We start from the raw sequence: 16,945 nt of genomic DNA on the forward strand, positions 1-16,945 counted from the left end.
TAGGTGTTTTCACTGGTTTTCTCCCCCCTGGTCCGCCCAGTTTCCACATCCAGTTCAGGTGGGGGTCATTCTCGCCCTTACCTGCTATGCTAATGCAGTCTGTGGATTAGAATCTGCAAATTTGGCCAGTTTTTTTCCGTTTTGATAAAACACAAAAAATGATAAAGATATGGTAAGAAATGTAACGTCATGACCGCGGACCCGTTAAAAAGTAAAAGTAAAAAGCTCTTCTACATTTCACACTGGATTTTTCTGTGCAAAGCGACTGAACCTCAAATCAAACATCAGCAGACATCAAAATAAATAGATGACACAATCTCCCTCCCTTGTCAATATGCCAAGAGATTGTTTCTCTTTTCTAAGTCAGTCTAATGTTAGGAAGACATGAATAAAGCTAAATTAACAAGCCTGAAGAAGAAGAGTGACTACAATGTATAGATATTTTCATGAAAATGGAGGGGGTAAAATTAAAAAAGAAAGTAGGATAAAGGAAAAACATACTTAACCACAGACACAAAGTATTTGTACTTTGCTGCATTGAACCTCCACATATTTACATAAAGTAAAGGAAGTATACAAAGGCAACAAAAAAAACAATATTTCCCTTAAGACATGGGCATTAATCAAACAATAATGACACAGTGTCATTAGAATGAGAGCTTAATTAGAAATCTCTGTCTGCAGTATTCAATTAGTTGACCATTCTGAGTGCGGCCCTATGGTTCTCTCCTGTCTCATTTGGTAGTTATGGCACAGTGATTAATGCTACAGAAGGATATCTTTAGTGATCAGATATGCTAAATGGAGGACCGAAAAGACAAAATGGAAATTGCAGATGATTTATAATGGAAGGGAAAACCATGACTCAGCTGTCTGGAGTGAAAAATTAACCTTTTAAATGTGATATATCAGGGGCGGGATAGAAAGGTGCTATTTTGGTATATTATTAATGAGAGACAGGTAAATAAGATGGAAGATGAATTGCTGAAATGTGCATAATTTGCAAGTACTATGCAGAAATTACACATGATGTATGATTTTTTTTTAAATGCAAATATTCCATTGAAGCAATTTAGATTTATTCATATTAACTTGAGGGTATCTTGAGACGGACATGTTTTGGAAGCCTGTTATAGTTAAAGGGAGTTTGGATAGTTGACATCATAGGCTTCCTCAGTAAGGCAGTTGACATTTTGTAATTGATGAAAGCAATTTAGGGTCTAGAGGCTTAGCAGAAAGTTTCAGTGCACTCATGCCTGCCTCAGGAAAACTTATAACAACAAAACTGCTGACACCTTCAAAAACAATGACTCCAAATACAAGATGGCATTGAAACACATCACAAGGAATCAATTGCTTTAGCCTTTCATACTTTGTCTTTTACAAGTTTGCCATTGCCTTCAGCTTATTCACATGCGCAGTCAGTCATTAAAACTGCCTCGTCCGTGTAATATTCTTGCTACACTGCAAATCAGCTCTTGATTTTATTAACTGATATTTCCAGAACTATGAGTTTGATGAGTTGATGCATGAAACTCACTTCCTGTTTGAAGAGGTTTTGACGGTTCTTAAGTGAGCGCAGCTTGATCTGCCGCTCTTCATGCTCCAGCTCAGCATCAGGGAGCTGGAAATAGGTGATGAGGTCATTCAAGGTCTGGAGCACCTCCTCGACAGGCAGCGCAACCAGTGCCCTATTCTTAACACCCAGACAGTCCAGGTCTCTGATAGCAGCGAGAAAAAAGAAACATAGAAAAGTCAAAGCTGAAATGACAGAAGAGAAGACCAACTGGGATAATAGCAGCCTCCCAATTATTTTCTTTCTCATTTACTGATTTTAAAACACACCCATTCATCCCAAATCCAATGATTCCCTCATAATAACACTTTGACTGAGAGATCTGAGGAGAGGCTGTGATGACTAAAACAATATTTAGCCCACAGGTTCATCCATGTTGAAACGCTGATTTCCACTGGCCTGCTAAAAATAACTTGTGTGTTGTAAGCGTGGGAGGGGTGAGGGGGGATGTATGTGTCACAGCCCCAGGGGAAGGCAGACAGACTCTCACATGTTCCTGCCATGAGAGCCCCAAGTCAGACCCAGAGGACAGCAGGCCGTTTGATAACAAATAAGGGCAGAGGAAGCATCCACTTTCGTGCTCCGTGGCTTCGTTTTTCATAGCTGGCCGTGCATAGCCGTGGCGCCGCTGCATTGTTTGCCATTTTGGAAACGCATGAATGAACCACTGAGTGAGCTGTCTAAGGCTTTGGCACCCCACTCAGTCAAAACTCATGAGCCCATAGCTTAAATCTCCACTGGGTGATTCACAATCTAGAGGGACATTAGACGTCGACTATGTGGACTGCATGAGTCTGTAGAACACTGAAGTGTCTGGTTTCTTAGACTTCATCTGTAATTTGGTGACCTGGTGTAGTTGGAGACTCATTTCGTTTTATCATCTCAATTAATTATGTTACCATCGTCAGTGTGGCGCTTACGTAACATGTACTGATGACAGGAAATTTTGCAGATTACAGTAATAAAGAACCTTAAGATAACTGTGGGCTATAATTTGGTTTAATTGGGCAATTTGTGTGCTCATACTGTGACTTAGTCTCTCATATGCATTGTCTGAGTAATAGCAGCGTTATTACAATGTGTGTCATACCTGATGAATCGCTTAAAGAGCAGTGTGGTGTTGCGGATGATCCGTGCAGCGCGGGATTCTTCATGTTGACAGCGCTGCAGGGTCAGCCCATCATCCATGTGACCTTCAGAATGAAGGCACGCCTTCAGGAGGACATTAAGGAAAGAGGACAAAATTGACAAAATGAAGGCAGAGCAAGCCATTAAATGGAGTTCCAACTACCCTCAGCCAGCACGAAGACTCAATGTCTAGAACACAGGTGCTGACACTACAGGCTATCTGGCAGTGTGGACATTGAGGACACACTGTCACACACATAATCACATGCTCACCTCCATCACTTCTCTCACAGTAGCCAGGGACAGCGTTTATATTTAGTTGAGGAAGCGGCACAATCTAATACACATTATATTTAGTTGAGGGAGAGACATAATGTAATAGACAATCACCTAACTTGATCAACTCATTACCCCGAAAATAATTATCTGCTCCAAGGAATCTGATTCATTTATTAAATTTATTTGTTTTTGAATATGTTTTGCATCCTAAGTTGTTGAAGGGAACAGTATGTGCTTGTGTTTGTCTTTACTCACTCGTCTCTTGAGGGGACCCAGACGGGCAGATTTGACATCAGGTGCCTGGTAGGAGAGCCAGAGTCCCGTGGCCACGTGCATGATGAAGCAGAGTGAGTCCCCGTATTTAATCTCCGCCACCCCCATCCCCTCGATGTCCCGCTTGGGGCTCTGCTCCAGCTTCTCCTACATAGGGAAAGAGAAAATGAACATGTCAGAGGTGTCAGTGTGTCATGTGCGCATAAAGACTTAATGCCTAGAGACTTGTGTTCACAAATGTCAGCAACATTAGGTTTTTAATGTTCTCTCCATCACACAGGGGGGACACAAGTGAGCTTCCATACATGCTATAAATCCTCATATGCTGGGGTCACTAACTGGCAAATAATCATCAAACATATCTGGAAACTCTCATACAGAAACTGCTGGCTCAGTCAGGTTCAGCTAAATTAACCTTTTGGTTAGCTTTCCTGAATCAATAATTATAAATGTAATTTTTATTGTGTATGAAATAAATGTTTGGGGAATGAGCTAATCATTACTGAGGATTATAGCTGATCCTCTGAAACACCCTCTTGCTGGCGTTTAATATGGCGGCTTTTTGTTGATCCCCTGTAACACAGGTCACCTTGAGGAACAAAGATGAGTTAAAAAAACCACATCTGCTTGCACCGTTAAACATCTGCATGTGCATGTGCTAACCTTGGAGGCTCTGAAGCAGAAGGCAGTGGAGTTGGTGTCTGACTTCTCCCGGTCCTGCAGCACCAAGCCCCTGTCCTCTGTGAGGGCTAAGTAGTGACCTGTGGTCAGGTGTCGCAGTCGGAAGGCCTGGCCCCAGCGGATGTGGCTCCCACTCCAGCTGTCAAGGTCGCCATGGAAACACACAGAGTCACACCCACACACCAAGAGACACATACAGGCAAACATACAGGGAGAGCGCTGAATTCTATAAGCCCTGGAAGTCTATTATCCAATAATTAGCTGATCTAAACATTGCTGCCAGCTGTTAATTATCCAGGGTGTCGTGCAATTGTGTTGAATAATAAGTAAATAGCTGAAAACATTTCACTAATTATGCACTTTTTCAAGTCAGAATTTTTACAACAAAATAGCATTAAAATGTGGTTGTAACAAATATTTAATTCTAGAGGGAAGGGCTTTGTATTGTCACATTCACAAGGTTCAAATTAATTTCCAGGTCATTCCATTCAATTCTATCAGTTCACGTCACAAAGATGTTTTAACTGCAATAGGTGAGGCTGTAAAATAATCAGGTGCCAAGGTTAATGTGAAAACCACATGACAGAGATTAAAGAAACACAAAGACAACAGTGCGACATTCAACCCCACAAATGTGAGGGAAAACAATAGAAAAAAAAGGGGAAAAAAAGGAAGACCTTGGAAGTCTGGGAAAATATAAAATGCAGATCACTTACAGTAAATACAGCCTACCTGATACGGAGTGGCTCCAGCCTCCACAAGGACCTGGCCTTGGCACCAGCTTTACCCGTCTCATAGTTGACTATCCTGGGGATGCCAAAGGAGCATGAGTGGGTGGTTTGTCTGTGGATGCTTTAAACGTCTAGCCACTACTGATACTGTCAAGGTCATTCCTTCTGGCTCAGATGAATACCACCTCTTTGCTCTCATTTGTCACACTGATACTCACCAGGAGGATGTTCAACCCAGACATATAAACACATACACGCAGAAGCTCAGGCAGTATTTACTCCACAGGCAACAGCATCACATCCTTCAAACAGAGACATGTGTGCCCTGATAACCCATAGCTACACTGTCTATCAGAGATATGGGTGACTGGGTCTGAAGATAAAAGAAATCACTCATCATGCTTGCTGACAGCTTGGAGTGTGTTTGATCTGCTCCAGAGAAATCTAAGACGTGTTTAAATCATCCTTCTTTTTTTGATTTTCAAGGACAAAAGTAGGAGAAACGCCAAAGCTGAAAATTCAGATCTAATCCCGCCCCCATATTTGCCACGTACTGTTCTAAAAATAGACACTATGAGTGTATGTCTGTGTGCATATGTGTGCGTCTAAATGTGTGCGCAGGAGGAACACACATCTCCTGGCACCTGGCCAAATGTGTATGCACCTCACCCGCTGTTTTGACCCACTTCAAGCTTAGTGTGCCATTTTTTGTGGCCTGCCTTATCTGAGTTGGCACTAAGCAGCTATATGTGGATAAAAATAAAACAGCAGCCATTTTGGCTCCCAGGAGAGCCAAGTGTCATGCTGGTCAGAGACATTTTTCCAGAGTTAAAGCACCATGGAAAGCTCACAGGTCAGTTAGCAGCTCATTTGCTTTGTAACTGTGGTGCCATCACTAAGGTGTGACCCCTGATGTTGCAGTGTAATCTGGTTAATTCTAGATTTGCCAGTGTAATATTTTCCGCACCTCTGCTGCTCTTCACTCTGGTCTGATCCTGGGATGGTCACTACCTCATCATGTCCATGGAAGAGCCGCATCACATGGCCACCCAACAAATAGCCTGTTGAAGGAGAAAAAAAAAAAAAAAAAAGTTAAATGTTTGTCTAAATAAAACGCTGTATACAAGTTACAGCAGTAGATGAACAAAGGACACTATGTAATGGGTAATTTTAGGATACTGGATATGTTCTGTTGTGGATGGATGGATGGATGGATGGATGGATGGACGGACGGATATTTTTCCTCTTCTTATTGCTAATATTATTATTATTATTATTATTATTATTATTATCATTACTATTGTTTTTATATTTACAGAGCTTTAAGATGATCACAAAATATTCATTCATTCAATTATTTGTTTCGAGCAGAAGAAAAAACAAAACATTTTTTGTGTACAAGGAACTAATAGCAGAGCAAATACATTAACAAATAAAGGTGATCAAGACAATATAGCAATTACCATGCACACTAGTAATAAAATAAATTCAATATGTATTGCTCGAAAATGAGTGGGAAGAGGAAAATGTATTAAATCCCATATTGAAAAAAATGAACAAATTGTGACTGAGATCTTAAGTGGATTCTCTACCTTCTTCTATGTTGCTACCAGAACAGATGGGATGGACGTTCCACAGAGTCTGCATGAAGGAAGCATCCACCTGGATGTTGCCATTTGAGATGGATAAATGCTGTGGAACAGAAAAAAAGGAACCTTCATTTAGTTACATGCAGTATTCTGTACCAGTAACAGATCCTGAGCTCCACTGTAAATCAGTGAAGTTGGAGCAGTGAAACTCAGGGTTCATTTACAAAAAACTCAGAACTCAAATGTCTAGACTTAGTAGGTTTTTCAAAGCATATCTGACCACTTTTCCATCTAATACTTGCTATATTCTATGTGTGATAATATGTTCTCAAATGCATTTACAAATTTACGAATAAAATGCTCATACAAATGCATTAATCTAAAGCCCTGGATACCATTCCAGATTTGCAGGCGGCTCTGTGTAGGAGTGTTCTCTTTGCAGTGGTGAACATTTGACTGTTCTGGGAATGACACTCAGCTTTTACTATCAGTTTAGCTTTTCCATATATTTTCAAAATGTACAAAGACAAACAAAGAATCGAGGTAACACAGATATTTCTCCATACTCTCTTTTCTTTTTTCATTACTCATCCAAACCTGTAAATCAAATACTACAATCTTAAAACCCAGTTTAAGATGAATATTTTTCCATTTTTTGATGGAATCCTGTAAACTGGATTTCAAGACCCTTCAGAAGGAATCTGTATATAACATTTTGTTAAACTCCACACCAGGGATGTCAAGCTCATTTTAGTTCAGGGGTCACAGTAAACTCAATATAATCTCAACTGGGCCGGACCAATAAAATAATAACAGTGAAAAAAGTTACATTTAAAAAATTACATTATGTAAAGTTTCCTTTAAAATCTGAATAACATGAACAACCTGAAATTTCTCAAGAAAAATAAGTGCAATTTTAACAACATTATGCCTCATCTTATCATTTACACATATGCATTATAACTTATAGATCACAGTGGATATACAAATACGCAAAGCATTCAGTAACAGGTAAAAATGCACTTCTCTTAAGACATTTAATGTTCATATTTGTTCAGGCTATTCACAGTTTTTTGTGAAAGGATAGTTTGTAAAGGTAAACATGTTCTTGTAATTTTCCTTTTTTTACACTAAAACATAAAACATTTATAGTTGTCATTATTTATAGATTACTATGATAGTATTTTAGTGGTCTGATCCACTTGAGATCATATCCGTTTGTATGTGGAACCTGAACTAAAAAGATTTTAATATCCTTGGTTGTTAATATCTTCAGTGTAACTTCTGCATTAAACAGTTTCATCCCATGGGCTGAATCGGATCCTTCGGCGGGGCGGTTTTGGCCCACAGACTATATGTTTGCCAACTGTGCTCTACACAGTAAGCTAAACTCAGGTACACTTTGGTGATGATGACCAACAAGAAAAGTTTTGTAGAGTTTTAGATGGGGTTTAGCTGAAGTTTAAAGCTGTTTACAACTGCTGATGCCGGAAAACACATCAGTTTATCATCAGGTGTTGAGGGAATCATAAAACTGACTGGCAGATGCCTTGAGTCTGTGGGGATTTATACAGATGATTTATAATGTTGTGCAATGACTGTGTGTACACTTGTGTATATTTCCACAGTTTGAGCTGAGTGTGACTCTCTGTCCAACAAACAAATTTTATGACAGCTGTGTCCTGATCATCCTCCCTCCCTAGAGTCACTCTGCAGCCCTTAGGTGCTCCATGTCCCCACTCACCACTATGTGGGTGACAGAAGGGGACAGACTACCAGATTGACATTGGTGACTGTAAGGTGACAGTGGTCATCTGGCCATGCCCCTACTGCCATGGGTGGATAAACACAGCCCGGCTGCTGTCGCCAACTCCATGGATCACAGGGAAGATGTTTCCCAAAGCACAGTACTATGACGCTAAGCATTGCGAGCAGAAATAGGAATAGTAAAGGAAGTGTGCTGCTATTTAAAAAATTCAATTCATCAGCACAGAATGGAAATAATCATGATGCAGTATGTGAGGCGGGTGATAACAGGAACAGCTCAAATATAATTTAAAATGGTACGTGCAAAAGTCTAAAGAAATCTTAACAACATGGGTACCATAATCCTCAAACCATACATTTCCAGAGCAAATCAAAGCTTGCGTAATGTATTTGTTATCAGTCTTGGTGAAGGAAAAAAAATTGTTGCTTTTAGCATTCAGTGGGATTTAAGTTCTCCTACTGGAGAGGGGTCATGGGGAGAGAGCAGTATATTTTAACAGGATTGGGATAATCTGAAATTTTGTCACATCAGGAGAAACAGAGTTAATGTCCTACTGAGACCTCTACATTGGGTTCACACGTACACACAAATTAAAAACAGCTTTAAGGATCAAAATGGATGTGCACTTACAAGATATCTTTCAGAGGACACGCTGACCAGGATGAGGTCATCTCCAATGCGCACCTTCTCTCCTTCAGATCTCTGTTTGGAGGCAGGGTGGATGGTCCACCAGCAGGCCTCACCTATAATGCACATACATAAACTGTTACAACCAATCTAAGTGACTTCTTAGATTCTGCATCTTACAAAATAAATAATAATGCAGATACTGTGTGACCTTAAAGAGAACATGGGGATCACTTCTTGCGTATGCTGATAAACAACATAACATCTTATTGCTGTACATCCATTTTTTGTAGAATAGAATAGAATAGAATAGAATAGAATAGAATAGAATAGAATAGAATAGAATCGCCTTTATTGTCATTGTGTGTACAATGAAATTAGGGACAAGTATATAAATATAGTATAAAGTACAGTTGATGTCTATTCTTATATCTGCGATGCAACTTTGTGACTTATTCTCCTTTTGTAAAGATGACTAATTTTTGTTTGCTGATCTCTTTGGGCAGATTTCCTTTTTTGGGGGGTGGTATCATTTAAACCTCAACATGCTACTTATCTGTCATCTATTTGAATTAATTCAATGAATAGTCCAGGGGAAAAAAATTATATTAATGCAAATAAGGAGGGAATGTAGGTATCTGGATACCGCAACAAGAGTATTAAATGTCCTAGAGAGATGTAATCAGCACTGACAAAAGAACCGCATTGTATGTCTACAGGGCTCCACAGGGAATATTAACTGAGATGCTGGAAAGACATGCACTGAAATTCACTCATGAACAAATAATCTGCGGAATGGGGAGGGGGCGGTGGAGGTGCTGGAGGAAGGAGAAAGCAAAAAAAAAAAAAAAAGAAATAAGATAGTCAGAGGCATAGATTAGACAGAGGGAGATAGAGGAACAAAGACAGAGCCAGTCAAAGTGACAGGCGGTGAAAAGAAAAGAGGTGGATAAAACCAAACAGTACCAGAGGTTTTCATTTACCTGTTGAATCCTCTTGGAGGCCGACGTCAAATGATAGCTTATCTGTCTGCGACCTTGATGTCTTCAAACAGGCCAGGTACTGTGGTCGGCAGACACATTGAGCAACACGAGACAGAAGTGAGAATTTCATGAAGTGAGACTGACTTTGTATCTTCATGTGTGTGATCTCTTACCATAGAACTGAAGGAGTGCCTCAGGAGGATGGCATGTCCATATAGAAGAGTCTTGTGTCCACCACTTTGCGCTGCCTGTAGAGACAATTTACGCATACAAAAACACACACACATACACGTAATTAGATGTCAGCTTGATCTCCTGATAGAACGGCCCCAGTGGCTCCATCTATTCAATCCACACCCAACCTCTGGCACTGAATGTTGACCTCAGCGAGCACCTTCTCGCCGACGATGACAGGCATGACTTTAGGACATATCTCCGGAGGAAGGGGGGGAGGGGGGTCTGTCACCTCATCTCGCCAATGAAGACATGCAATCTGACTTGCCACAGGAGATGGTGTATCTGGCTCCTGTATCCATGCACGAACAGGATACAGGGCCATCCTTCCAGCACTCCGGCTATAGGAATGTGGGAAGGATGCACAACTACTGTCAGTCTCCAATGCAATGTCAACATTAGCAGGGAATGATTCCAACGACTAAGATGCAGGAGGGGAACTAATGATATCTCTACTGTTAGAGATGCAAAGGGAATATAAAAACAGCTGTGGTTTTTTGTTGTTGTTGTTGTTTTTGTTTGGCAAGCAACCCACGTGTTACTCACCTTCCTTATGGGCCTCTAGGAAGCATTAAGGTAAGAAAGAGTGACATTATTCAGAAAGAACCACTGTTCTCCTGAGCTCTTTTTGATTGCTTCTGCCTTCATGTAAGTTTTGGATGTTTTGGAATAAATAAAATAAGATCTTACATCAAAAATCATTATCAATAATGTGTATGTGAGAAAATAAGTTAACTCACACGGGTTAACAGAATCTAAATCAAAACGACTGCAGGAAACTAATGATAGGTAGTTAAGTTTCACAAGTGGATTCTGTAGATAACTAGGAAAATATGTCTAATTATTGTCTCAGTGATTAATAAATGCTGGTAGAATTTTTTGAAACTGCATTCTCTTTCATTCTCTTCCAATATCTCCCCTTTTCTCTGTCTCTCTTTATCCTCCTTCCCTGACTGGCTACTGGGACAATAGCCGGCCTGTGATTTGATGCAGTTGTGCTGTGCAGACTGCAGCACTGGCTTCCAGGCTTCTTCTGTGCTGTTGGCTACTGCTTTATGCTGTCTGAGGTACTGAGCTTTATGCGGTGAGGCACATCCAGCTGCAATCACCACAACCAATAAACCTAAGTCTCCCTGCGGCTCCCTAATTCCATGGCAGGGAACTGCATTATACAGACAGTAAAAAAAGAAAAAAGTAAGGAAGAATTTTCTATGCCCGGAAACATATTGCACCAAAAATTCAATATACCTTGAGCATCTCAATTGAGCACAAATGTATTATCCTCAGCTCACTGAACCATCAAGGAAAAAAACTGTTGGATCAAAGAGGTATAAGAGGAGAAACAAGCTTCGCTCTGAATTGCTTGGACAGACTTGACCACATGTGACATCCTCTTATCAATTTAGAGGCATGACATTTAGCAGGATGCAGCCTCCTGCTGTGTGAGTAGCACTGTATACAGGACACGTATGTGTGTGTTAGTGGCCGCACCGTTGTGGTTTCTCATAATATGGGGGTTGGGAAGTGCAATAAGCTACAACCATGCGAAGAAAAAAAAAGGGGAACTGATCCGCTGGAACTGAGCAGACAAAAAGAAACACAAACACGCCAGAGGTTCTGAGATGATGTTTTTGACAAATTGAACTGAGATTTGAATGAGCAAGGAGTAGTCGTTGGTAGATCCTGAGAGCAATAAGGGTTGGCATTTACACTTGCTATTAGTATATTGTCTTCAAGACCTACATCGTCTCTTTTGTAACTCAGCACCTTCAGTGTGAAACAATCTGAACCACCGATTTACGCCGGCCGCTGTCTATTGATAAGCTCATCTGTTCAAAGACGTATTGATTTCAAAGCCTCAGCTGAGACATATTCAACCTCCATTTCCCCTTTAATGGCGCTTCCTCCAGTGACATTTCAGCACAGCCAGCAAATGATGAATAGGTAGACAATATCGAAAACAGATAAACGTGAGTGGAGAGAATGCACTGAAGTAACACAGTAAAAATGACCCATCCGAACCATCTAAAAGTCCCGAGGGTATTTGCTATAAAGGCACATAAAGTGTGAAACGTTAAGAAAAGATACTAAAAGAATATACGACCTGAGTAAATTCTTCAAGTAGCCTTACAGAAAGATTGTAACTAAACAAAATTAAGTGCTATTTTAGAGACTTGTGAAGGTGCTGATGCGAGGATGGTGTACTAGCAGTTAATAGTGTCTGTTTGAACTTTAATTTAGCGTTTAATATTTTGAGCTCCCCTTTTTCTCTGCTGTGACTCATAATTCCCTGCCAGTGCTCTTACAATCCCCAAAGGCGCAGTGGAACCAATGGCCCCGACTTCGCACAGACAGTCCTCCGCAGTCACAAAACTCCAATACTGGCACATCCATTTATCGCAGAAGCCATGTCAATGATTATAAGCCTAACAACTAAGGATTAATGGAAAATCTCACCATCATTACCCATGTGGCATTGAAAATGATGCTGAGAAGACTCCAAGTCATGCTGGGAGCTTTTTGTGGCGCAATTAAAATCCTTTTCTGTCTCATTTCACAATGCTGGTCTCAGCTGTTGCATCATCTTATAGCATACAGACGATTTGTGTAAAAGAAGATACTGTGACAAATATAAGCTTATCCAAAGGGGGTGGGGGAAGGACACATAAAACAAATGATATCGCAATGAACATAGATCCATCCTAAGGACAAGACTAATGTTAATCCGACGCTAATCCAGCATTGGTGCTGTTCTAGTTCTCTATCAGTGAGAAGTGAAAACTGATGTTTGTGGGAAATGTTATTAAGAAGTCTATACAGCACACTATTTGTCTCTGTCAGGTTGGTCAGAGCTCAGACACAATCTACTCACCCTAGGTGCACAAAAAATCCATACAACCATCAAAGCTTGGCCTCTGGTGTTTGCATAAACCCAGATTTGTAATGATTTTCAACATAAGAATAAAAATTCTGTGGTGACATGATACAGTGGAAAGGCTATAGGAGGTAGATGCAGGAAGAATGGGGGTAATTGTGTATTGCGACTAATCTACAATGTTATGCCTCGGGGGATGAAATGGGGGACTGGTATGAGTGGTGAACATACCCATCGATCCGGGCCGCGTGTCTATCATGTGGAAGATGGCGATTTTACACAGAAAATAGAAGATAGAAATGAGTTACAACTATGAAAAACAGAGGGAAACATACTTGTAAGACAGCAACTGAAACAAGATCACAGGCTGGGGTCACAGTGATGAATGAGTGTTTAATTTAGCTGTGTAACCTGTAAAGTGTGCAGATTTGGCTGTAGATACTGTACACTCCTAGCATATTTGGTTCATTGTGCTGTTTTCCTTCAAACCTCTGGACAATTTAAGTTCACAAGGCATTTGAGGAAAAGCTGCACTAAAGCTGAGGCATTCTCTTCATCTGCATTAATATTCATTGAGGCTCGGACCTCTCTGCAACTAGGGACCCCGGGCCACTGTAATGGGTCTATTTTACTCATTAATCCCTTTACAGCACCTGAATAAATAATACTTTTCAGTGTATGAGACTACATTAATTCCAATAAACTCTTTTATAGCTTCCTCTTTTGAATCTCAAACAACATATATGACTCAAGGATGGTTTATGAGGACTTATAGTACTGAGTGTCAGTGTTAGTTATCTATCTGTCACTCACCCCTTCACTGTTCTGTCCACTCTTAGCCAACATCTCCTGCAGGGCCCGCACTGACAGCGACTGTTCCAGCACAAAGGTACAGATGCACAGGTCTGGAGGAACATACTGGAAGAAAAAGTGGGTCTCGGGTTAAAAAAGAAAAAAAAAAAATTGCACAGCAGAAGAAGGTTTTCCTTATTGCACATGCATTTTTTTGTGCGTTCTTATTTTAATACTTCCAAGCTGCATATAAAAATGCACCTGTATTACCACAATAGAGCACAATATTATTCTTGGTGTGACAGTAAGCCCCATATAACATACAGTGTAAGTGGGTGCAGAACACTTTCTCATCTTTAATGTTAACTGGATCACTGACTGGAGCTGGAATATTGCACAGCCTTATGGTGCAAAGAATACAGGCCACAGGATGTAATATAAAGCATCATGGATATAAAATGTATTTTGCCTGCAGTGTGAGTGCAAAAAGTTTAGACTACCTTCAGTAAAAAACCATGCCTCAGTGACCAGTAGTGGTTTTCCATCTTTTATACACTTGCTCAACATGTTCCTTCACTAACCAGAGCCCCATTAATGAAAATATCACCATGGCAACCTGTCCCGCTTGCATCAATTCTTTGGAGCAAAGGGTGAAAACAATTTTGCAACCACTGCAAAACATTCAAAGATACGAAAGAAATGTTAAATTGCTCCCTGAATCCAGAGGGATATTTGGATTAGATGCCCACTCATAAAATCTGTGCTGACTGCTGCATTTTCTCCGCACTTAAAGAAACTTTGTCTTAATTGAGTAGGCGATATTCATTAAAAGGTACTTTAAAACAGATTAAGTGCTCTCAGGTCAGTCTGCACTCAGATAAGCCAGGTCTTGCACTGAGTGTTATGTGAAAAAATGGAAAAGATGCCAAATTGCATTGTAAACGAGGGCAAATGGGACAGGTGAGGATAGGGACAATTCATTGACAGAATGAGGGAAGCAGCAATGGAGACATTATGGCTATAAGATAAATGATACCAACCTAAACACCTTCCTTGGCCTCCTTACTGAGAGTCTCAACTGTCCCAAACTGGTTCATTCACACAGGTAAATCTAACCTCATTCGCTAACTTCCCGCAACCCACTTTCCAGCTGAAATAAAAGTGGAGTCATATTAATGTATGATCACCATAGTTACAACATCCCCAACTGTGCATGGATGTTGCAAATGTATTACTGAATTCCAATTATGAAACTACAGACAACTGCAAGTAAGTTTAGAATAAGAAAAAGAAACTAGATGGAAGAGTCAACATTTTGTTTCCATGGTGATGGCGCAGCATCTTCTCCAGCTTTGTCACTGTGTAGATATCATAATAGCAGGTCTGGCAGAAAGCCCTGGTCTCATCCCTCTGGGTGACGAACAGATGACCTTTGCCCTGTTTAGGCTAAGCGGCAGTGGGGAGGGGACCGCCTTGTGTCGAGGAGCTAGAGGGGATGATGAGTGTCCAGCCCTGTCAGAATGTCCCCCCCAATAACGGGCCGGGAGACAGTTTTACAGCAACTCGGCCATTCCCTGATGCTTAGTTTATTACCAGTCATGAGGGATAGAGGGCAGTTAAACAGTGGGCAAGAATACATCATGTCTTTATTTCTGCCTCCAGAGAGGGTCACAGCGGCTAACGCTGATTGCCCCGTGGATGTGACCCAGCAGTGTGACATTCGCTTCTGCTTAATTGGAAGAGCTACTGAAACTGTTAATTAAGTGGGCAGTGAAAAGAAACAAAAATCAATTTGTAAGTATTAGTTGCTCAGTTGTAAAGATTTATGCAGCAGCGTTCTTGTTGAGTTTTGGTGATACCGTTTGCAGGAGCTAGCTTAGTATCTATGGCAGATGTGAGCTATGTACAAATCAGGGCTGGGTTCTTGCATGACCTTGCATCATTTTGGGTGATTTCAGTATCATACAAATTTGTTGAGTAACAACATTTGGCTCTCCGGGTACTCCGGATTCCTCCCACCATCCAAAGACATGCACGGATAGGTTAATTGTTCATTCATTCATTTTCTGAACCTGCTTTATCCTCACTAGCTCACTAGAGCCTATCCGAGCTGATTATGGGCAAAGGTGGGGTACACCCTGGACATGTCGCTAGTTCATATATAGAGATATGACATATCTCATTCACACCTATGGGCAATTTAAATTAACCAATTGACCTATCAGCGCGTGTCTTTGGATGGTAGGAGGAAGCCTGAGAACCCGGAGAGAACCCACGCAGGCACGGGACAGAAAGGTCCCACCGACTGGTGTTGGAATCGAACCCAGGATCATCTTGCTGTTTGATACGAGTGCTATCCACTGCACAACTGTGTCGTGATAGGTTAATCGGTTAATCCAAATTGCCCATAGGTGTGAATGTGAGAGTGATTGTTTGTCTCTATATATCAACCCTGCGATGAACTGGCGCCTCACCCAGGGTGTACCCCACCTTCACCCATAAGTAGCTGGGATAGGCTCCGCTGACCCACGCAACCCTAGTGAGGAAAAAGCAGGTTCAGATGATGAATGAATGAATGAACATCATTTGGGAAACACACTCATTTGTTTTATGTTAGTGGTCTTACATGGAACTTTTAAAGCCTCCCTTTTATTGTAAACCATTTCTTCACTTTATTGAAGGGCTCAGTGATAACAAAAATTTTAATAGTCATGACATAATTTTACACTATTTCATGCTAATTGTCAAGTCATGATATAACTTTCTCTTTTGTCTAAAGGCTTTAATTTGGTTACATTTTCAGTCTTTCAATGTTTCACTGTTTTACTTTTTTTTGCATTGAAAGATCTTCATTTCTGAGAGTGTTTGTCATGCTGTGCATTTTTTATCCACCTTGGCCAAATATAGTGTAAGATTCTGTTGAAAGTTACTGCCCTATAATTTAGATTAGACTGTCTTTGTGTAAACTTTGTTACATACATATTTATATTTGAAAGTACTCAGATATTATAACTGCACAAGGCCATTTGACCTTGAAAAAGTAGGTCAAGGTCACCTATGTTCAATAGGCTTCTGCTCCACAGTATAAATTTGGTGCAGATATGTCAATGTATTTTCCAGATAACGCGATTATGTCGTTGAATGGACAGACAGACAGACGACAAAACAATCACAATACCCCTTTGGCCAGAAGATGGATCAACTGAGTTTCTTCAACTTTCACTCAGGACCAAACATCAGCATTTAAACTTGATAGAAATACTGGTTCAACATTTTGTCACAATGATTATCAATAGTAACTGATGTGAACAGTTTTATCTTATCTATTTGCACTGTATTGTGATTTACTGTGTACCTGTACTGTGATCTGAAATTGCATATACCATTACACACTTTTTTGGTTATCCAG

At 40.5% G+C, this 16,945-nt stretch overlaps 1 protein-coding gene across 1 annotated transcript in view; it reads right to left on the bottom strand.

Moving 5' to 3' along the window:
* The window catches only part of LOC115413408 (ryanodine receptor 3), a 126,853-nt gene that overhangs the window by 89,122 nt on the left and 20,786 nt on the right, over nt 1-16,945 (bottom strand). The window contains exons 3-15 of the mRNA XM_030126223.1: nt 13,558-13,662; nt 12,976-12,996; nt 10,416-10,430; nt 9,809-9,883; nt 9,636-9,714; nt 8,656-8,768; nt 6,261-6,360; nt 5,636-5,729; nt 4,670-4,744; nt 3,920-4,076; nt 3,239-3,403; nt 2,667-2,788; nt 1,541-1,721 (exon numbers count right to left, since the gene is read on the bottom strand). Of these exons, the coding sequence (XP_029982083.1) occupies nt 1,541-1,721; nt 2,667-2,788; nt 3,239-3,403; nt 3,920-4,076; nt 4,670-4,744; nt 5,636-5,729; nt 6,261-6,360; nt 8,656-8,768; nt 9,636-9,714; nt 9,809-9,883; nt 10,416-10,430; nt 12,976-12,996; nt 13,558-13,662 (1,302 nt within the window). The remainder of the gene's footprint in view (nt 1-1,540; nt 1,722-2,666; nt 2,789-3,238; nt 3,404-3,919; nt 4,077-4,669; nt 4,745-5,635; nt 5,730-6,260; nt 6,361-8,655; nt 8,769-9,635; nt 9,715-9,808; nt 9,884-10,415; nt 10,431-12,975; nt 12,997-13,557; nt 13,663-16,945) is intronic.

Source organism: Sphaeramia orbicularis, chromosome 22, assembly GCF_902148855.1.
Source record: "Sphaeramia orbicularis chromosome 22, fSphaOr1.1, whole genome shotgun sequence".
Classification (NCBI taxonomy): Eukaryota; Metazoa; Chordata; class Actinopteri; order Kurtiformes; family Apogonidae; genus Sphaeramia; species Sphaeramia orbicularis.